The 23,896-nt window shown below is 35.1% G+C and overlaps 2 protein-coding genes across 9 annotated transcripts; both read right to left on the reverse strand.

Annotated features, from left to right (window-relative positions):
- Window positions 1-2,456: 2,456 nt before the first annotated feature.
- Window positions 2,457-13,215, reverse strand: LOC123504768. 8 transcript variants are annotated; one of them, XR_006674944.1, is made up of 13 exons: window positions 13,072-13,088; window positions 12,824-12,906; window positions 12,591-12,632; window positions 12,305-12,379; window positions 12,001-12,052; window positions 6,514-6,586; window positions 6,074-6,115; window positions 5,787-5,862; window positions 5,405-5,456; window positions 4,044-4,095; window positions 3,771-3,882; window positions 3,381-3,437; window positions 2,457-3,139 (listed from the first exon to the last, which is right to left on the reverse strand). XR_006674944.1 is itself a non-coding variant. In XM_045255575.1 (12 exons), the coding sequence occupies exons 5-11, from the start codon at window positions 12,034-12,036 to the stop codon at window positions 4,076-4,078; spliced, it is 381 nt and encodes a 126-aa protein (XP_045111510.1). In that variant the 5' UTR covers window positions 12,037-12,052; window positions 12,305-12,379; window positions 12,591-12,632; window positions 12,824-12,906; window positions 13,072-13,088; the 3' UTR covers window positions 3,771-3,882; window positions 4,044-4,075. The 8 variants fall into 8 exon arrangements, 3 of the variants coding, with proteins under 3 accessions (XP_045111508.1, XP_045111510.1, XP_045111509.1); XR_006674943.1 differs by lacking the exons at window positions 5,787-5,862; window positions 6,074-6,115 and adding exons at window positions 10,797-10,848; window positions 11,107-11,181; XR_006674942.1 differs by lacking the exons at window positions 12,001-12,052; window positions 12,305-12,379 and adding an exon at window positions 4,353-4,425 and having other exon boundaries at window positions 3,845-3,882; window positions 13,072-13,215.
- Window positions 13,216-13,263: 48 nt separating this feature from the next.
- LOC123504766 (60S ribosomal protein L4-A-like) lies at window positions 13,264-23,332 on the reverse strand. Its single transcript, XM_045255571.1, has 8 exons — window positions 23,195-23,332; window positions 22,029-22,203; window positions 16,152-16,397; window positions 15,155-15,279; window positions 14,594-14,813; window positions 13,851-14,001; window positions 13,529-13,688; window positions 13,264-13,421 (listed from the first exon to the last, which is right to left on the reverse strand). Exons 1-8 carry the CDS (start codon window positions 23,195-23,197, stop codon window positions 13,410-13,412), a joined length of 1,092 nt encoding a protein of 363 aa, XP_045111506.1. The 5' UTR covers window positions 23,198-23,332; the 3' UTR covers window positions 13,264-13,409.
- Between the last annotated feature and the right edge of the window lie 564 nt (window positions 23,333-23,896).

Below are 23,896 nucleotides of genomic sequence, written 5' to 3' on the forward strand. Positions count from 1 at the left end.
GGATGTCTTTGCTTGGTTGGCCACCATCAGCTCACATTCGCTTTTGGTCTTCCTCGTTAATCTCTTACCTGTTCTTACCGATTCATTGTATAGTGGCCTTTGAACCTCATCCACTTCCTTTAGTCTCATATATATTGCTCTTCCTTCATATGCACCATTTCAGTCTATCTGTCATCCATTTAGGGTCATTGTTCTGCAATTCTATTTATTTATATGGAATTTTAGCGCTCTGACCCCTATGTACTTTATCAAGAAATTGGCTATACATCTCACCAACTGCTACCTACTTGTCTTTGCCCCATCAACCTCCCTCCATTCCTTTTGTTGTGTCCTAAGTCTGATCCCACCACCCGATCCCTCTTCCTCTCCCTTTCTCCGACTTCACACCTCACCCAGCTTGTTTCGGTTTCCTTTCGCCTACCTGCCTACTGGACTCTACCAGACCTTCCCTGCCATTCCACTGGTAAATGTCCCCTTAAGCCCTCGAAATTAGCCTTTCCTAGTGCTTTGTAGTCACTGTTCCTAGCTGGTCACCAACTTAACACTTGTATAACTGCCTTCTTGTTTATCAGAATTAAATCTAGAATATTATTTCCTCATGTGGGTTCTAAAATGACCTGCTTTAAACAATTATCCTGAATGACCCTAAGGAATTCTTGCTTCCCTGTTGCCCATCAAGCTCCAATCAGCATCCCAATAGATATCCCTTATCACACATTCTTTACTGCACCTGGCTGCTCTATTTCCTCTTACTGGAGTTTATTTACTTTGAGGCATTAGGTGGCCTGTACATTATACCCATAACTACCGATTGTGACCCATCCTTAATATCCATCCAGAGACTTGTGCTATCTGCCATTATGCAACATTGTGATGTGTTCTTACCATATAAAGCCACTCCCACCTTTTCTGCTTTCCCAATCCTATGAAGTGTATAACCATCAATTTTTCACCTTACCAAATACTTTGTCTAACAAGGTTTAATGGAATTACATCAATTTTCAATACAAACTAATCCTCTAAGCAAATCTCATTCAAAACTATCCTAGTTTTTTATTGGTTTTAATGCTAACTGCATGCCTCCCCTTCTGCAGTCTTGCTGCACAGGCTTTCTTCCTCTCACCCCTATTCTGTCCAATTGATACAAGGTACTGGTACTCTCAATCACTCATACCTTTCTCTGGTAAAAGCTAGAACTCCCTGCTTGCTTGTATTTCCATCTTCCTATATTTTAAGAGGAGGATTTCAAGACAATTGTCCCTGAATTTTGGACAACTTATGACCTTCAAGGAACTGGCAACTTTTTTTTTATCCTTTTCTAGTGCCCTTGGCCAGTTGCCCCTCTTTCACTTTTCTTTCCCACTGATCTTAAGTTAAATCGTCAGTGGAACCTTTTCTTAACCCTTTCAATACTGTGACGCCTAAGTGGGCGTCATGAAGCCCCAGTAGCAAATACGGTGACGCCTACGTAGGCGTCATATTTCTTTTCTGAGCTTTCTTCAGTTCAGTTGTCCCGTATAGTGTGTTGAATACCAACTACACACGCCGTATGCTGTCCTTGAAATCCTAGTGCTCCTCCCACCATCCTTGTCTCCACCAATCACTAAAGATAAGCTACATGCATCCCACCTTGTCTAAAATTACCCAATGGCATAGGCTGTTCCCATCTCTCTCTCTCCATTCCCTCCCTCCCCCTCTCGAAAGATAAGTTACATGCGTCCCCGCCTTGTAACATTCGTGAAAACACACACAAATACAAAAACAAAAAATTTTCTAATCTCTCTCTCTCTCCTCCTTCGTTTCCTCTCCTTCCTCCCTCCCCTCTTCCTCTCGAAAGATAAGCTACATGCGTCCCGCTTGTGTCTAAAATATTAGTAAATGTCACTCTCTCTCTTTCTCCGAAGAAAAAAGTGTCCACTTTCCTCTTCGAAGGCGATATAGTGACTAAAAAATAGCAGCATAATACACAAAGACGACAAGTATGACAAGCTTGCACGAGTTTCCCGTGCTCGGGCGCGTGGCACTACCACCCGTATATCATACAGGCGGGCTTTTTTAACATCCGGCGCGAAGGGGTTAAATCTACTTGGTGTGAATTTGCTATACTGTACAGTGGAACCACATGTAATAAATGAATTTAAACAAATCCAGGAGAGAAAATGCCAGATTAATTATGACAATACTGCATGTTATAAAGTAACTCACAATCATAACCAAATTATGTCAACTGAATGCTATTAAGTAAAATAGAATTGAGGCAAAGATGTGTAAATAGGTTCTAAGTTTAGATATAATGGAAAGAAACTAAGTATTGACCTCTAAACCATGATTTCTTCACTCCACCTTTGCCACTACATAAAGTGAATATTACATGCCCATTGTAGGTACAGCATTTTTTTTTTTTATTTATTTATTTTTTTTTTTAGATTAAATTGTTGAAATAATTATGGAAGAAATTGTAGTAAGCATTTTATTCTTTACACATTGTGGCATTTGTTCCATCATGTAAGCTAGCTAGCAATTTCCATAAATGTTTGGTGTTTGCCTCTTGTAAAGCTATCTATTAAATAAGAACAGAAGACTCATTGACCACTTCAGTATTGGACTAGTTTTACCTTGATTTTGAGGTATGATTATGTGCATTATGAAGGGCCTATGAAGGTCTGAAGATTAATTGCTAGTCTTTACTATTTTAATCCTACAACTACACAAGTTTTTTGAAGCATTATAAAATAGCTATATATTAATCAGAATGGATATGAAAACATGTCCTGGTACTGAAGGGGTTAATCAGACTACATATGAAACTAGAGTATGAGAATAACAGATTACTGCTATATGAACACTATTGATCAGGAAAGGCATGTTAGGAAATATCCAATAATTAAAAACACAAGTTTTCGATTTGAAAGCCTTCACACATATAATCTGGTTCGTGAGACAATTTAAAGAGGGAATGAATCGGATGAAGTTTGGAGTGCAAGACTGGTAACAGGATTGGGATATAACCTGTGGACCCCACAAGGAATACCCCAGATTTGTATAGCCTGGTCAAACTTCTTAAATGGGTATGATGCAACAGGATTACACCAGTCCTGCTGTTGGGCTGCAAGTACCAAAGAAACAGTACTTGGTGTTTCTAGAGAAAGAAAGAAAAAAAAAATAAATAAATAAATAAAATAGGTAAAGAACATGAGCAATCCAATATTTCTTATCTAATGAACTAATCAAGAGTCAAAGTAATCATTATGTTCATAGTTTATTGATCAAATTCAATTACAGCAAAACATGAAACATTACTTGCATTCACAAAAAGCTTCAAATTGGAATCTGACGTCCAAAATAATGACAGCAAAATGTAAAAACGATGATCAGCTTACCTTATAAAACAGGGGTTACAAAGTTTTGGAAGATTCAATCAATCCTTAGAGACTGTCCTGTAAAGATGCCATTCTTTAGTATGTTACATATATCAAATCATGAGTTAAAATTAAGTAATGATCAGATATCAACAACAATCATGGTCTCTCATATCCCAATGCTCTGAAAAAGGGTTTCATCATAACTTTGGAAAATTGTATATGCATTATACATCAATAACAACTAATATACGCAATATAATACTGGGCCCCATAAACTTCCGACCCTAAAAAGCATACACAAGGAATGCCAAGAAAGAATTTACTAGTTAATCTACCATTCACCAGAATATTAGTAAAAAACAATGACAGTGGGCTCCAACACACCATGTTTGACTATCTGGTACTTACATCAAATCACTATCAAAGTAGCTTTGCATGTCGTCATTACTTCAATAAATAAATCGGGTATGCATTGAACGCACCTTCCAAAAATGGCTGTTAGCAGCAATTCCACAGGAACCTGAAATTACACAGATTTAGAAAGGGAGGATCTTTATTACATAGATTGTCAATAAATTAACCTTAAGAGATGGCAAGTTTTGAATTAAATTAATTTTACTGAAGTCACTAATAATGAATGTACACAAAGAAACTGCAAACGGGAAATACTTGTATACTAACAATGAAAACATGAAGAGGACCACCAGTATGTATCATTGTCCATCCAACAAACCTGAAATGTTAATATGAGTTAAGAAAACAAAATTTGCAATGAGAATGGTAAGTCAATATACTATATCTCAGAGAGGGCAATGTTTAATCATTATGTCAGATAATTGAATCATCATGCACATCAATCCATAAATAAATAATTTTAAAAGATAATACAACTTGTGATGACGGAAGCACAAACCTAAAAGACCATAACCTCCATGGATAATGGTCTATATGTACACATGTGAAACTGATGGTTAATTTTCACATACATACCATAGTTGGGTGAATCCTCCTGGGCCACTGAGAATCTTGCAGCAGCAATTCTCTTCAGCATGCAAGTAGCCATCTGCAAGCAACACAACACTTAAACCATGGAAGTCATCTAGTCACTACTTTTGGTCTCTTGATATCACCTCACCACCCTCGCCTCTCACACACTATCAGTGCACACAAACAGTTGCTACTCTTCCTAGAAGCAATTCTTGCTCACATTTTTTTTGTGCTAACTGCCTGGCGAAGGCTCCGGAGTTGTTATTGTTGTGATGGGTGTGCGAGCCCTCAAGGTCGTCAACCTCCCCCTTGTCATGGTAACGGGCTTCCTATTTTCTTCTTCCCTCCCTCACACACAGCTGCTGCCTCCCTTCTCATGTCTTTTAATTATGTCCTCTTTTTCCTTGTAGCGTAATGGTTTTCCTTTTCTTAGCATCACTGCTGTCATTTCTATATAGTGAGGTAAATTTACAGCAAAGGCATGAAAAGCCAGAAACTCCCAAAGTAAAATACTGTGATTCCAGCATACCAGATACTGGTGTGCATCCCTAATCCTGCCACAGTCTTGAGAAAAATAATTCTGCATTTTATCAATAGTTTTTCATTTACAAAGCTAGAATGTCAACAAAGAGGCTTATTAGTTGTAAAAATTAGGAATCTAGTGGGAGTGCAAGTGTCAGTGAGCCATAGCCCTCCACTAATGGGTTCAAATGGATAACACCAGAAAAAAAAAGTTTAGACATCTTCATGGATGGTGACTCTTCCTCTGACAACCTCCTCCCTCCTCCCCACCCTTCTATGTTATCCATCACTAGCATTTACTTATGGTTTGTACAAACCAAAATAATAAAAAATAATAATCGCATTGAAATTTTATAAACTTAGTTTTGCTAACATCATAGTGAATTACCTTTCCCTTAAAAAATTTACAGACAATAATACTTGATAAAAGAATCCCCGAGAGGGCAAGTAGTAACGAGAACTAATTTAACACAAAGTAATTGATCATGAATGTATACAAAGAAACTGCAAGTTGGGCATACTTGTAAACTGACCTTGAAAACCTGAAGAGGACCACCAGTATGTATCATTGTCCTATCCACAAACCTGAAATGTTAATATGAGTTAAGAAAAGAAAATTTGCAATGAGAATGCTAAGTCAATATACTATATCTCAGAGAGGGCAAAGTTTAATCATTATGTCAGATACTTGAATCATCATGCACATCAATCCATAAATAAATTACATAATTTTCAGGGCAAGTTTTAATCATTATGTCAGATACTTGAATCATCATGCACATCAATCCATAAATAAATTACATAATTTTCAAAGATAATACAACTTGTGATGACAGAGGCACAAACCTCTATAGAGGTACACATCAGTTTCACATGTACACATGTGAAACTGATGGTTAACTTTCACAAACATACCATAGTTGGGTGAATCTTCCTGGGCCACTCTTAAGAATCTTGCAGCAGCAATTCTCTTCAGCATGCAAGTAGTCACCTGCAAGCAATATAACACTCAAACCATAGGAGAAGCATTACCTACAACCATCATATGAATGATGGTTTCAGAGAGCTGGGTATGTATTCATTAATATATCATAGTGCAAATGTTCTTCCTGTGTAATAAACTATACCTCCACCAATACAATAAGTGGCTAGTTTAAAAATAGGTGAATAGTGCTTGAAATTAAGATACCACCACCACTTACCCAAATCCAAATCATGCTGATGCACCACAAAAGAGGGACAATCTGTGAGAGAGACTTGTCAGCAGAGATTTTTCAAGATTTGAAAAGTATAAGTGATTACTTCAGAGAGCTGGGATTATATTCATATCCGATCATACTAAATCATTCCATCATTTGAGGCTAAATTTAAGAAAATGTAAATAAAAAGCTTGTATCATCTCACAATATTGAATGTACTGCTTGAGCAATGAGAATGGTAAGTCAATATACTATATCTCAGAGAGGGCAAGTTTTAATCATTATGTCAGATACTTGAATCATGCACATCAATCCATAAATAAATAATTTTAAAAGATAATACAACTTGTGATGACGGAGGCACAAACCTAAAAGACCATAACCGCCATGGATAATGGTCTACATGTACACATGTGAAACTGATGGTTAATTTTCATACATACCATAGTTGGGTGAATCCTCCTGGGCCACTGAGAATCTTGCAGCAGCAATTCTCTTCAGCATGCAAGTAGCCATCTGCAAGCAACACAACACTTAAACCATGGAAGCAGATGACCTATATTCCTTTGTCATCTAGTCACTACTTTTGGTCTCTTGATATCACCTCACCACCCTCGCCTCTCACACACTATCAGTGCACACAAACAGTTGCTACTCTTCCTAGAAGCAATTCTTGCTCATCTTTTTTGTGCTAACTGCCTGATAACATCTTTCCACTGCTGGTAAAAATCAACTCCAATTATATAGTGAGGTAAATTTACAGCAGAGGCATGAAAAGCCATAGCCAGAAACTTGATCTCACCCCAAGGCTAATAACTCAAAATTTATTAGTATAATGTATAATATATATATATATATATATATATATATATATATATATATATATATATATATATATATATATATATATATATATACACAGTAAGGTCTCGATTTACGTCAGAGTTAAGTTCCTGAAACATGACGTAAGTCGATTTTCCATACATTTTAAAGCATACTATAGAGTTTTCAACCAATCATTGTTTATTGTCATTCACGTAAGTTAAACGTTATATTGTTATATTATTTACAAGTATGTAGGAATATGAAACACAAGCTTGTCTTTGTTGTTGATTAGGGCCACGAACGCGAAGGACTGCAGGTTGCAGAGAGGGGTGGACGCCTGAGGCTGCCTGAAGGATGGGCAGGTCGAATGTTGTGACGCCCAGGGTGGACAGCTGGGAGCATAGTGCAGTGGGGTGGGAGTAGAAGCGTGGCCAGCGGGGCAGAAATTGCAATAGGGATCAGCAGACGGTGCATGTCAGCTGCGAGTGTCGTGTGGCCCAGGCGAAGGCTCCGGAGTTGTTATTGTTGTGATGGGTGTGCGAGCCCTCAAGGTCGTCAACCTCCCCCTTGTCATGGTAACGGGCTTCCCATTTTCTTCTTCCCTCCCTCACACACAGCTGCTGCCTCCCTTCTCATGTCTTTTAATTATGTCCTCTTTTTTCTTGTAGCGTAATGGTTTTCCTTTTCTTAGAATCACTGCTGTCATTTCTACATAGTGAGGCATGAAAAGCCATAGCCAGAAACTCCATCTCACCCCAAGGCTAATAACTCAAAATTTATTAGTATATATATATATATATATATATATATATATATATATATATATATATATATATATATATATATATATATATATATATATATATATATATATATATATATATATATATATATATATATATATATATATATATATATATATATATATATATATATATATATATATATATATATATATATATATATATATATATATATATATATATATATATATATATATATATATATATATATATATATATATATATATATATATATATATATATATATATATATATATATATATATATATATATATATATATATATATATATATATATATATATATATATATATATATATATATATATATATATATATATATATATATATATATATATATATATATATATATATATATATATATATATATATATATATATATATATATATATATATATATATATATATATATATATATATATATATATATATATATATATATATATATATATATATATATATATATATATATATATATATATATATATATATATATATATATATATATATATATATATATATATATATATATATATATATATATATATATATATATATATATATATATATATATATATATATATATATATATATATATATATATATATATATATATATATATATATATATATATATATATATATATATATATATATATATATATATATATATATATATATATATATATATATATATATATATATATATATATATATATATATATATATATATATATATATATATATATATATATATATATATATATATATATATATATATATATATATATATATATATATATATATATATATATATATATATATATATATATATATATATATATATATATATATATATATATATATATATATATATATATATATATATATATATATATATATATATATATATATATATATATATATATATATATATATATATATATATATATATATATATATATATATATATATATATATATATATATATATATATATATATATATATATATATATATATATATATATATATATATATATATATATATATATATATATATATATATATATATATATATATATATATATATATATATATATATATATATATATATATATATATATATATATATATATATATATATATATATATATATATATATATATATATATATATATATATATATATATATATATATATATATATATATATATATATATATATATATATATATATATATATATATATATATATATATATATATATATATATATATATATATATATATATATATATATATATATATATATATATATATATATATATATATATATATATATATATATATATATATATATATATATATATATATATATATATATATATATATATATATATATATATATATATATATATATATATATATATATATATATATATATATATATATATATATATATATATATATATATATATATATATATATATATATATATATATATATATATATATATATATATATATATATATATATATATATATATATATATATATATATATATATATATATATATATATATATATATATATATATATATATATATATATATATATATATATATATATATATATATATATATATATATATATATATATATATATATATATATATATATATATATATATATATATATATATATATATATATATATATATATATATATATATATATATATATATATATATATATATATATATATATATATATATATATATATATATATATATATATATATATATATATATATATATATATATATATATATATATATATATATATATATATATATATATATATATATATATATATATATATATATATATATATATATATATATATATATATATATATATATATATATATATATATATATATATATATATATATATATATATATATATATATAAATAAATAAATATATATATATATATATATATATATATATATATATATATATATATATATATATATGAATAATTAGTTGAATCATTGTGTGCAATTTCTTTAGTGAGCAGTGCACAACGTATAAAGCTCCTAATTTTGATAAATGTATAACATGGCTGCCCATCTTTTCAAACTTTAAATGGTTCTCTTGAAAAATGATTTTATGGCAAGTCGATGAAATTAACCATTATACATTTTTGCTTGTAATTTCATGTAGTACTTATTGATGGCAAAACGGGTAATATCTTTTGTCAGACCAGTTTCTCCCCAAAGTCTAAAGAATGCATTATGAGGTAAAATAACACCTTGGCATAGTGCGAAGATGTAATGCAAAAATCATGACAATATTTGTAAAACCCACTTTGTGCATTTATTTATTCAATATTCAAGATTTCACAAGCCAAAGCAAACAGAAGGCCTGCATGACATTTATTACTAGTTGTAAAAATAAGGAATCTAGTGGGAGTGCAAGTGTCAGTGAGCCATAACCCTCCACTAATGGGTTCACATGAATCACACCAGGATAAAAGTCAAGACATCTTCATGGCTGGTGACTTGTCCCCTGACAACCTCCTCCCTCCTCCCCACCCTTCTACGTTATCCATCACCAGCATTCACTTAGGGTTTGTACAAACCAAAATTATAAAAATAATCACATTGAAATTTTATAAACTTGAGGTTTTGCTAAGATCAGAGTGAATTACCTTATTCATAGGTATTGAGACAAACTTTTTGATACTCGAACAGCCACTTGGAACAAATTAAGTTTGAGCATTTAGTCTCCACTGTATATGCATGGCGATCATGAAAAAATTACTTAACACATTCATATCCCTACATATCAAACACTAGTTTATATCATGACAATAATGACAAAGCTTCAAGTCTAACTCCTATATACCTATGTATATTTATCATTCTTAACTTAACCAAAGAATTCCCTTAAAAAATTTAGAGAATGATACTTGATAAAAGAATCCCAGACAGCAAGTTTTAATGAGAACTAATTCAACGCAAGTAATTGGTCATGAATGTATACAAGACACTGCAAGTTGGGCATACTTGTAAACTGACCTTGAAAACCTGAAGAGGACCACCAGTATGTATCATTGTCCTTTCCACAAATCTGAAATGTTAATATGAGTTAAGAAAAGAAAATTTGTAATGAGAATGATAAGTCAATATACTATATCTCAGAGAGGGCAAAGTTTAATCATTATGTCAGATACTTGAATCATCATGCACATCAATCCATAAATAAATAACAATTTTTGAAGATAATACAACTTGTGATGACCGAGGCACAAACCTAAGACCATAACCTCCATAGATAATGGTCTACATGTACACATGTGAAACTAATGGGTAACTTTCACATACATACCATAGTTGGGTGAATCCTCCCAGGCCACTCAGAGAATCTTGTAGCAGTAATTCTCTTCAGCATGCAAGTAGCCACCTGCAAGCAACACAACACTTAAACCATGGAAGCAGATGACCTATATTCCTTTGTCATCTAGTCACTACTTTTGGTCTCTTGATATCACCTCACCACCCTCGCCTCTCACACACTATCAGTGCACACACAGTTGCTACTCTTCCCGGAAGCAATTCTTGCTTATCTTTTTTGTGCGAACTGCCTGATCTCTTTCCACTGCTGGTAAAAATCAACTCCATTTCTATAAAGTGAGGTAAATTTACAGCAAAGGCATGAAAAGCCATAGCCAGAAACTCCCGAAATAAAATACTGTGATTCCAGCATACCAGATACTGGTGTGCATCCCTAATCCTGCCACAGTCTTGAGAAAAATTCTGCACTTTGTCAATAGTTTTTCATTTACAAAGCTAGAATGTCAACAAAGAGGCTTATTAGTTGTAAAAATAAGGAATCTAGTAGGAGTGCAAGTGTCAGTGAGCCATAGCCCTCCACTAATGGGTTCAAATGGATAACACCAGAAAAAAAAAGTTTAGACATCTTCATGGATGGTGACTCTTCCTCTGACAACCTCCTCCCTCCTCCCCACCCTTCTATGTTATCCATCACTAGCATTTACTTATGGTTTGTACAAACCAAAATAAAAAATAATCGAATTGAAATTTTATACATAGTTTTGCTAAGATCATAGTGAATTACCTTTCCCTTAAAAAATTTACAGACAATAATACTTGATAAAAGAATCCCTGAGAGGGCAAGTAGTAACGAGAACTAATTTAACACAAGTAATTGGTCATGAATGTATACAAAGAAACTGCAAGTTGGGCATACTTGTAAACTGACCTTGAAAACCTGAAGAGGACCACCAGTATGTATCATTGTCCTATCCACAAACCTGAAATGTTAATATGAGTTAAGAAAAGAAAATTTGCAATGAGAATGCTAAGTCAATATACTATATCTCAGAGAGGGCAAAGTTTAATCATTATGTCAGATACTTGAATCATCATGCACATCAATCCATAAATAAATTACATAATTTTCAAAGATAATACAACTTGTGATGACAGAGGCACAAACCTCTATAGAGGTACATCAGTTTCACATGTACACATGTGAAACTGATGGTTAACTTTCACAAACATACCATTGTTGGATGAATCTTCCTGGGCCACTCTAAGAATCTTGCAGCAGCAATTCTCTTCAGCATGCAAGTAGTCACCTGCAAGCAATATAACACTCAAACCATAGGAGAAGCATTACCTACAACCATCATATGAATGATGGTTTCAGAGAGCTGGGTATGTATTCATTAATATATCATAGTGCAAATGTTCTTCCTGTGTAATAAACTATACCTCCACCAATACAATAAGTGGCTAGTTTAAAAATAGGTGAATAGTGCTTGAAATTAAGATAACACCACCACTTACCCAAATCCAAATCATGCTGATGCACCACAAAAGAGGGACAATCTGTGAGAGAGACTTGTCAGCAAAGAGACTTTTCAAGATTTGAAAAGCATAATAAGTGATTACTTCAGAGAGCTGGGATTATATTCATATCCGATCATACTAAATCATTCCATCATTTGAGGCAAATTTAAGAAAATGTAAATAAAAAGCTTGTATCATCTCACAATATTGAATGTACTGCTTGAACACACCTTGATAATCCTCAGAGTATACGTAAGTGGTCTTAATGAACCAGCAATTTTTAGTAGGCAGACTCCACTGAAGACTCCCATGTCTGGAAAGTTCAACCTCCATTAGCACAAAGCTTGGATATTTTACTTCTCCTAATCATTATTACTGTTCAGACGTCTCTTTGAATCACTTGTATCATAAACACGGACAATTCTAATCATTTTTGGAATGAAATGAAAACACGGCTGTGAGGAGTTAAGACACACACCTTCAGAAACTACTGCAATGCTGGTGTGTAAATAGACTGCCAGTGCTTCACCTCTTTTCTGCAAGCAACCAACAATTAATCAATCAATCAATTGATTCAATCAATTTCTCATTATTTCATAAATACCTATAACTTACCTTAATTCCAAAATGCCTAACATTAACATACTGTTACAGAAAATAAAAAAAATACTTCAAGTACCATATTTTTTTTTATTAATATGATCTGTGCCATCCACAATTCAATTGTCGATAATAAAAATTTTGAATTGAGGGCAGGCAAAAAAAATTATATTTTTTCGTTTTATTAAACTGCTGCTGGAGCTTGACATTGAAGATTTACTTCTTTGCCTGAAAAAAAAAAAAGTAAAGAAAATTAAGGCCTTGAAAAAATAGGGGCTAACATATAGATAATTGTAACCACAAGCTCAGCACGCACACAAATATTCATCACAAACCTCAGCTTGTTTGGCCAGCAGCTGTGCCTTGGCTTTAATTCGCTTGTTTTGTGCAGCAGTAGCTCTTTTCTTCTCCACCTTAGCATATGGGTTCAGCTGCAGCAGAGCATGGCGGTTCCTAAGCGGGTTGTTCTTCACCTGACGCCGCACCACCGTTTTCCTGCACAACCAAGTTAAAGTAAGTTTCCTGGCAAAAAAAAAAACTAGACGGAATACACCCAATTTCCTTCAGCCTACACGTGATTATTCCACAACAAATAAACCTAGGCCACAACTTGCACTTTCCAAGTCACTAAAATGTGAAACAGGAAAGCCCACTCACTTAGGATTCCTTAATACAGCCTGAATTTCCTCAGACTTCAATATACGAGCCAAGTCTGTGTTTGTCATTTTTGGCATTGGAAGATTGTAGTTCTTCTTCCTACGGGATTCCTTACGCCAGGTACCATACAGAGAGTCCAATTTACGGAAAGCTGCAACAGGAGCAAAACAGGAAAAAAATTAGTAATATGAAATATGGCTAAACAAGCATCTGAGCCACAAGTTCAAGGAAATATAAAGGCAGCATCATACGAGAGCTTTCACTGGCATCTAGATGCCAGTATAGGCCTCTACTAACATTTTATATCCCAAATCCTGGGCCGCACTCATGACTGAACTCTTCCAGCATCTTTGTTAATACTGCCATACAAGCACATGAACATTCACATAAAGGTGAATTTTAAACAAGGATAGTTACAAAATTCTATAAATTAAAAGTGAAGGAAACATGCTGTTGAAACAAACCACCACTCATTATTATCTATTGTACATCTTCTCTTCTCTGCCTCGAAGCCCCATCTTACCCAGACATTTTCTGCACCCAATTCTTCGAATAATCAGTAAAGTAAGACCAATAATAGCTAGTCGCCTCCTCTGATCACCATCCATAATCCCATCTGGTTTGATGAGTAGAAAACAGAGGCACAGGAGTGTCACGTGTGGAGTGAAAAGTTGCCGCTACCACCATCTTGTTGCCAGAAAAATACTACCGTGTGATGCTGCCTTAACCATGATGCTTTTTACCAGATTCTGTCCAGATGCAGAACCGGCCAACATGTCCACCAGGAGCTAGCTTCAAAAGATTGAGCTTCTCCACACAGATGGTGTCTACACCAGGAATGTTGCGGAAAGCCCGAGTGAGACCCTGGTCCTTGTTATAGATGATGAGGGGTCCCCTACGCTGGATGCGGCGGCGGTTACGCATCTTTCCTTTGCCGGGACGGAACCTCTTGCTCTTGTAAACCTGCAGGAGAACTTTTATCAGTGCATGGCTTTATACTTACCATTATCAATCTATTACATAATGGGTCAGACCTCTTAAAAGAATCAGTGGTATCATAAACACGGACCAAGAGGAAAAGACTCATCATTCAGCAAATAAACTTATCCATCAGAATGGGGCACATCATTAGTTAAAATATATACTGAAGTAGTTAAGTTAGATTGAAGTTCAACACATTGTAAAATTTTTAATGATCTAAAACTAGTCACAAAATACCCAAGAAAATAATGATCTTTTTGCATCCAATAACACAGTATTTGCACATCTAGTAAAAATTAATAAAGTAGGAGGAAATTTCTTACCTTCAGCACATCAGTCCAAGCACGGTGCTTCTTCAGCATCAGCACTGCCTCCTTGGTTTTGCTGAGCTCCTGGACCTTATCAGACACAACTAGGGGAACCTCAGGCACCTCCTGAATCATGTGTCCTGAAAAAATTTTAAAAACTCCACAATAAATCAAAATTGCTCAACATTATGCAATAAGAATCAACTTCCTTACCACAACACTGAAGGACAGACATTGGATCAGTTTCATGGTGTAATAATCCCAGAATGCACATAAGTAAATTCCTGTTTATAGGAAGGAAGCACATCTGGTTGTTTATCAGCAAATGGATCAGATAAGAGAGTGAAATATGATGCACTGGGATCAGGTGGCCCTGAAGGAGAATCACCTGCTCTCCCTCACTTGCTGTAAGTATTTCTGAACTAGTAATACTGTCAATTTCACTGTCTTCTATCTCTTTTCCAGGATCATAATTTGAATTACTCATCTGGAGTGTCTTCCGGAAAATCATCACTTTCAGTTATGATAATCACCATCACTGCTAGACAAGGAAGCAGATGCCATGATCTCTAGCTAGAAGAGATAAATCTCCAAAGCAGACAATATGAAAATGATGTTCTCAGGTGCATTATGGGAATAATATTTGTACTTTCAAACAAAAGAATAATGATTGGCTTAAGTTTCTGCATGAAATATGAACCCCCAATATTGACTGGCTAATGGGGGGGAGGGTCGTCTTGTGACACAGAGGTGGCTAAAAATACTGTCTCAAGTGTTTGCTTTTATTTGGGCAGGAAGTTGCCACTATGTGGGGCCTGAAAAAGGCAAAATCTGCACCTTGGGTTTGGTGATACACATTAATGTATTAGTGTGGTACACACGTACCAGAGCCATAATGCACAGTACTATGGTCACTTCCGCATGTGGTAAGCACATACCACAAAAGTCTTGTGGTAAGGGTTTAATAAATGAGAAGATATCAACTATTCTCAAAAGTCTCCTATACACTTACCCTTGGACATGACAAGAGCAGGGCTGGAGGTGGCAGCAATGGCAGAAACCATGGCATAACGCTTCTGGTTTACTCCAATCTTGCGGTGCCACCTTCGCCAAGTCTTGGTGGGGGCAAACATGCGACCACCACGGCACATGTTACCAAAGGCACCCTGGCCGGAGCGGTGAGTGCCACCACCACGCACCCTGGGAATACGAGCCACGGCGCGTCCAGTTCCCCATGACTCGGCAGAGGTCTGGTGCCCTGAAAACATTTATTCAAATCAGTGACATGAGCTACATAAAGCAGCTTACTTTTATTGATAATTAATGGGCTGTCTTTTAAAATGATGAACTAGTAATTATGAGACAGCAAGTTGGTTCTACTAACACCAGTCACATTTGTTGAACATTGGCCAAAACACAGGGTTGGTGAATGCTCCCCTTACCACTGCTTTGTGCATTGGTTAGGAGCTCTGGTTCTCTCACTAAAGTATATAGTTGCAGAAATTTGCTAATCCTCATTTACTGGATAGCAGTGTTTCTTCCAGTTCAGATTATGCGATTTCAAAATAACGAGGTAAATTTTTTTTTTTTTCTTCAAATCACACTATTGTTTAGAATAACACAATGTCTAGATAATCAAGTTGTGCAGCTGGTTTACTTTCGTGATGCTGTCAGCAAGTGTCACCATGTCTTCCCTAGCCTACATGCTGACCTTTTGCAGTGTCCAAATAGCTCATCTTTAAATGGGCTCCATAAAATAAATTATTTGTAATTACCATCGCATATGCCAGACTATAAGACGACTCCATGTATAACACCATCCTAAATTTTTGAGGGAAAAACTTAGATTTCGAGCTATTACCAGTTTATAAGACAACCCCCTTTAATGGTGGAGAGCTGCAACTCACATGGTTGGCTGAAGGGCCCTGGGGAGCCGTAGTTCCTTCACTATCACAGTTGCAAGATTGGAAATACAGCCAGTTTACTTATTCATCTAAGAATTAATTAACTTTTTAATACTCAAACAGCCATTTGAACTGAATTACATTCAAGTATTGAGTCAGTTTACTTATTCATCTAAGAATTAATTAACTTTTTAATACTCAAACAGCCATTTGAACTGAATTACGTATTGAGTCTCCACTGTATATACATATATACCACAACTCATATCCTTGAACTTTTTAGGCAGGTTCACACGTCAATATGCAGGTGGCAACATTTCCTACTAGAGCTATCAAGATGTTGTGGCCTAGTGGAAGGAGCTGCTACCAGCGAAACAAGACACTTGTTTTATTCAAATGCTAGCCGCAACGTTTACATCGTGACGTCACGGAAGAGGGTTTGAACATATAGTGTTCCGATGCAGATTAGAATGAAGGTATAAAAAAATCAGTCCTGCTTTATATCACACAAACAATTTAGAATAGTGGTTCCCAAACTGGGGGAAATTTGAAGCTACCAGGGGGGGAAAATAATTACACTTACTATAAAAATGTTACTAACCGCTCTCTATGGCTATGTTTAGTTGTTACTAACTGCTCTCTATCCACTTTACTCTGTAATTAAGTTTATCAGTAGATTTGTACATTTGAAAAATAAATTAATAAATAGTTTGTGTGTTTTAACTGCTCTTTCTCTCATACACATGGAGGAGGAAATCTGTATGGTTCAACTGGGTGCAGGGGGAAATGACTGAAAAAGTTTGGAACTACTGATTTAGAATAACACGGTCAAGATGATTTGCAGGTATGGCAAATCCCCAGTGACAAGATTCCACAAGATGTTTATTTGGGCTGCCACATTGTCATTACAGCATATCACAGCATGAGACCTCTAAATTTCCAGGACAGCTAGTGATGCATGAAGAAATGTTGTCAGAAAGATCAGTGCTGCTGTCACTTAGAATCTGTTACACCAATATTTTTAGTTTATTGCAGCTGAGACATGCACAATAGCATTTGTTAGAAGATACATGCTGCAGGGACTACAGGGTTAATGCAGAGTCACTCTCTCATATGCAGCTGTGGCTTCAAGAACAGGTTAATCTATTTTACATTGATGCGTATGAGGAAAACGGATTCAGTTCAAAAATTATATATACCATGTATATATATATATGTATATGTATATATATATATATATATATATATATATATATACACACACATACATACAACACACAAGAGTTAAACCTCAAGCAGTATAGTTTAGTTCACTTATGATGTTAATTTTATGTGATTTTCACAACGCGATCCTTTCAAAAACATATCCCCCGCATAAATCTAGAACTCCCTGAATTTGCATTTTCCTACAAACCTATACCTAAAATGATGTGTACATATATAACTCATCATATAATACTAAATAGTGAAGAAATCTGGCAATGAGCAACTGCAAGTGGATTGATCCAAGGCAAAGGGCAAACCTATCTTGGCTTTATCTAATTAATGTACATCTCATTGAAAATGTATGGAAATGCAAGTCATTCCTTTGTGTATATTATTAAAGGAAATGTGAAAATCCATTTTGTTAATCTGAAGTGAAAATGTATGCATTTATGTAGAGATCAGCAGAACTGCCATCTGAGAGATGAGTTTTAGAATGCTTCATATTTCGAACCGTATTAGAATGAGAAGCTCTACTTTACCAGGATAGGAAAAACCATGTTGAAATGAGCAAAAAAGTAAAGTACTTGAAATTGTAAAAGACAATTATTCATGCTAGCTAGTGAATAAACCATAACCTTCAGAATGCAAATGCAAGTCTGCGTGCCAAACTATAATTTAGAGCAGTGGTCCTTAACCTTTTTCTTTGCCCGTACCCCTTAATATCTCGGAAAAATTTTTCATACCCCCTCCAATATAAATACTATACAAACATATGAAAAAGATTAGTGATAGTGTTTACAGCACTAGCTTAAAAAATTGAGACAATTATAGTAAGAGAAAAATTAGGAAAATATGTTCTGCTTTCTCATGATAAATATACGGTACCATTGCACTGGCTGCCATGTCTCGTACCCCTAGGTTTAAGGTTTCGTACCCCTTGGGGGTACAGGTACCCCAGGTTAAGAACCACTGATTTAGAGGATGTATACCTTTTAAGTCTGGCATATTATGAGGAGTACACTTATAATATTTTCAACATCGGTTTCAGTTGAGCGAGTTATTTTGTTTTCAGGAAAATGTATCAATGGTGCTGATGTTGCCTCAATGGCACCAATCGCTATCTGTGTAGTTTTCATTGTTCACCAGCTGGTTTAATTCACAAGTTGGTCCTGCCTATCGCGCCCAACTGTCGCTCTTGTGGAAGCCCTATTAAAAAAATATATATAGATATTCATGCCTACATACCTCATAATATAAACGTTTGGTTATTTATCTATGTGTCTGATTGAAAATGACAAAAATATGCAAATATATGTTCCTAATGGTGCAAAGTATGGATGTATGGATGTACCAGTGTCCCATCAAAATATTTTTTAAGTCTAGTAGTACATATATACCTTATCACAAAATTGTCAGAGTTTCTGCATAGGATAATGCTCCACTCAAAAAGCGTAGAGCAAATATCACTGAGTAGCATTTATAAAAAAAACAATTTTCGGAGTCTGTGCCGAAATAACCTGGCCAACATTACCGAAAACGAATTTTCCTAACTGAATCACAACAAGCGAACTTGGTATGCCTTTTGATCTCAAAGTTTCTCAGAGTTGGCACTGTCCATTTTCTAAGTTCATCCTCACTAATATCCATAGTGTTATCCATAGTGAAGTCGTTGTGTAGCGAGTGTGGCGATGGCTCTTAACACGCTAGATTTGTTTAGGTTTCCATAGAACAATCTCGGTGTATGTCAGACAATATCCTCTATACTGTTAATTTCCTAAGACTATTAATTGTTGTGATTTTCTGTATGAATATAATTTATATTAATTTTTATGGAAAGAAAAAGGCATTAAAACTACGCTTTACCTATTAATGATCTTTATTTTTTGTCCCAGAAATGGAGATGGTAAAGAAGAGCGCTCGACATATATATAAACATTTCCACTTTTTTAGCTTATATGCCACGAGTACATTCTTAGAAAGATTGGAACTATTTTATTAAACCATTTAATATTTACAAAACGTGCAGAAAAGAACGTTCCAGTTGACCAACTTGCTGTGAAATAATTAACCCATCTGGCGGTTGAAAGCACCTACATAGCAGATCGCGATCGGTCCCATTAGGCATGTTAGCTAGGTTAGATGGCTCTGTCCCCAAGAAACCATCCTGGATGCTCGTCTCGATTCCCAGTTCCTCCTTTACAGCTCCTTCACCCAGCTGATTTGATGTCACAAAATGAGAAATATATGGTATATAATTTTGCTTTTGCACAGGGGTTCCTTGAGATATGTCATGTATTTTAAGGGTTACGCAAGGGTTAATATATATAATATATATATATATAAAAGGTTGAGAACGCTGCCTTATTCGTTCCCATATTCTCTCTGACCAATAGTGTGGCCGCATATACGCGACATCAAATCAGCTGAGTAGAGGAGCTGCAAAGTGGAAGCCGGGAGTCGAATCGAGCACATGGGACGGTTTCTTGGGGACAGTGCCGGTTAGGTTAGGTGTCAATTAAAAACAGGTTAAAATATACCAGAAAAAAATGCTTTGTTTTACTGCAAATTTGTTGGTTCTTCTCCAGAATAACTGCTCCAAGCAGATCTGTATAATACGTATAGCACAGTGCAGTATATGTAACATGTTTACTGCCAGTGAGTGTTTTGGTGAGTGCTCGGCCTTAGTGTGTCGTACACAAGCCTTCAAATGTGCGGTGTTCGGCGAGTTTTCTCTTAAGTCTAGCAAGCTGCGGCGAGCCACGGAGCTCCATCACACTCGGAAATGAGCAGTACACTGACTTGCATTTGTTTCTAGCTGGGGTTTGTGGGTAACTGTTGAATAGGATTCGTTTTGTGTCTATAGTTCTTTCGTCCAATGATGTGCCACCACCTCTTAACACCATGAGCTGCGCCAATGGGAATTTGCTATATGTATTCGTAGGCGGGGCACAGCTGAGCAGACAGGTGCACAGAGACATCTGTGCACCTCAGCCATGGCCACCAGTGACATTAGTTGTAAAGGTTGCGAATTAAATTACTGGGAAATCATCGCTCCTGTGATGCAAATCAGTGTACAATTGAGAAGAGGACCAGCCAGGACCTTCATCCTTTCGTTAAGGTATTGTGAGGAGGGGTATTGGTAGAGGTAGGGCATATTGTGTGAAGCTATAAGAGAACCGGTGGGGGGGAGGAAAACTGCCCCAAAGCAAGGATATGGTAGGTTAGGTTTATGTTAGGGTTAGGTCAATGCTGGAAGGGGAGTTCGGGTTAGGATAGGTTTGTTAGGGTTAGGTTAGGTTTTTTTCCCTTAGATTTTTTTGGATCACCATATCTCGCCTCTTTTGGCTGCCCCCAAAACCCCCTCGATTCCCCAGTCCCCCAAGCTCGTTGGGGGAGAAGGGGGGAGAAGAGGAAAGGGGGGAGCAGTGGTTCTGTAGTTTTACCAAATTGTTTCCTTGAGATGGGATATATATATATATATATATATATATATATATATATATATATATATATATATGTATATCAGGATTTGCAAAGGAACTGAAGTGCATATTCATTCGAAACAGGTCAAAAGCTACCAGGAAACATTAATTTCATCCAGAAGTGAATGCTTAACCCAATAAATGTTTCACTTGTTTCTGTGTACAAACCATGAGGGGCCAGACACCTATCATTAAGTGAAGTACTCTCTGCATAATAAACCTCAGTACACAGGCTGGTCTGTGTCCTGAGTCAGGTATGCAGCCAAGTGCAAGGACAAGCCACAACACGCCACTCACCGGCATCCTTGTTGACAGCGTAGGGTTGGCGCCTGTTCTTAGCCATCTGATCATGCACAAAGTTCACCACATCGGGCCTGATGGGCGCCCGGAAGACAGCGGGCAGCGATACGCTCGCCCCAGACACTGCTCCGTCCACGTGGACCCCAACCAGGGGCCTGGCACACGTCGTCGCCTGAACATACAAAATATATTCTTAGTACTTTAATAACACTGGCGAGGAGTCTTCACCAAAGGCTGGGATAGATTTTGATGGCCATTTTATAATTACAGAGGACTCCATTGTAAATAGTAAGATTAATTAAAAATATTACAATCTTGCTTTTCTGCTAAATATTCGAAATTCGGAAGATAATTTCAGCAGTCCCCGAGATACCGTCCCGCGCGCTGGCGTTGATTCCCAGCCCCCCTTCCCAGCTCCTCCACCCACTTGATTTGACTTCCACTAAATGAGAAATATTATATGGTACATAATTTTGTTTATGCGCTGGGGTTCTAAGAGACGTCATGTATTTTAAGGGTTGCGCAAGGGTAATAAGGTTGAGAAACGGTCTTATTCATTACCATACTCTTTCCTTATTCGTTTTCATATCCTCTCATTTATTTTCATTCTCTCTCTCTAACCAATAGCGTGGCTTCATGTGGCGTCAAATCATCTGGATGGACCTGCGAAGTGGGAGCCGGAAATCGAGGCGAGTGCGCAGGATCGTTTCTTGAGGACAGTGCCAAAGTTTCTAGGATACAAATAAGCTGGAGTAAGGAATGACTAGCGCGCCTCCACTGCTGTCTAGCGAGAGGGTCAGTCAGGTGAAAGCCGAGATACCTCCAAGCTACTCACTATCCACACACACTAATTAACGATACCACATCGCATCAGCTACACTGTAAAACAATAATGAGCTTCTTGATATATATATATATATATATATATATATATTATATATTATATATATATATATAAATAATAGGACCCATACAAAAGGGTGAGGCCAGACAGCTAGCAACACCATCCTGCCTCGTGGACCAACACCAGCACTCACCAATCACATATCGCCACTATTTTAGCCATATTCCACGTTAAATCCCTTAGCTACACTCTCCCCATGGCTACTGTACATGAGCTTTTCCTAATTAACCGTAAATTAGCGCCCAGAAGCAACACTAACCATAGTCACAGATCCTCTTCAGAGCAGCACTCCTCCGTCCGTCACAGCTGCAGCGGGAAAGGCCTCCACGCGGCGGTCTCACCACTAGCACCACCACCACCGGCCCACCGCACTACTACACACCCCACGCATCCACACTTTTCTTTTCAAAGTAAAACGTATTTCTGCCTATTTTTAAGCTTTCATTCGATTAAACTTGTCTCTCATATATATTTTTCATATTTTGTAGTGATGCTTTCAAAAATCAATCTAGGAATTCATATAATGACGTATTTAATACTCACAGATATAATTTTGCAACAGAGTCCCCTGCTACAGCAACTTTTGAAACTGTGGCTGCCATCTTACCACGCCAAAGAATGCTAAATTCAAACCTGTGCCAGGTGCAATCAGTAATCACACCCGTATTTACATTTTATGTGATTGAGATGTTAGAAGCAGTGTTGGTGATTTTACATCATTCTTGCTACTGTTTAGTGTGCTGTTATGTTAATGTAACAAGAGTTTCTATTATAGAAATCAAATAGTCTCTAAAAGTTTACGGTAGAGCAGTGGTTCCCAAGCTGCACCCAGGAGTCATGAACATTTTTTTTCAAATGGTCATGGAGTATCCAACAACTATATGGAACATTCAGATTGCAGCAACGGGGCTAAATTGGTAGCCCAAAAAACCAGTTGTATTGATTTCCTTGTATCAAAAAA

The sequence above is a fragment of the Portunus trituberculatus genome, chromosome 17, assembly GCF_017591435.1.
Source record: "Portunus trituberculatus isolate SZX2019 chromosome 17, ASM1759143v1, whole genome shotgun sequence".
NCBI classification, from domain to species: domain Eukaryota; kingdom Metazoa; phylum Arthropoda; class Malacostraca; order Decapoda; family Portunidae; genus Portunus; species Portunus trituberculatus.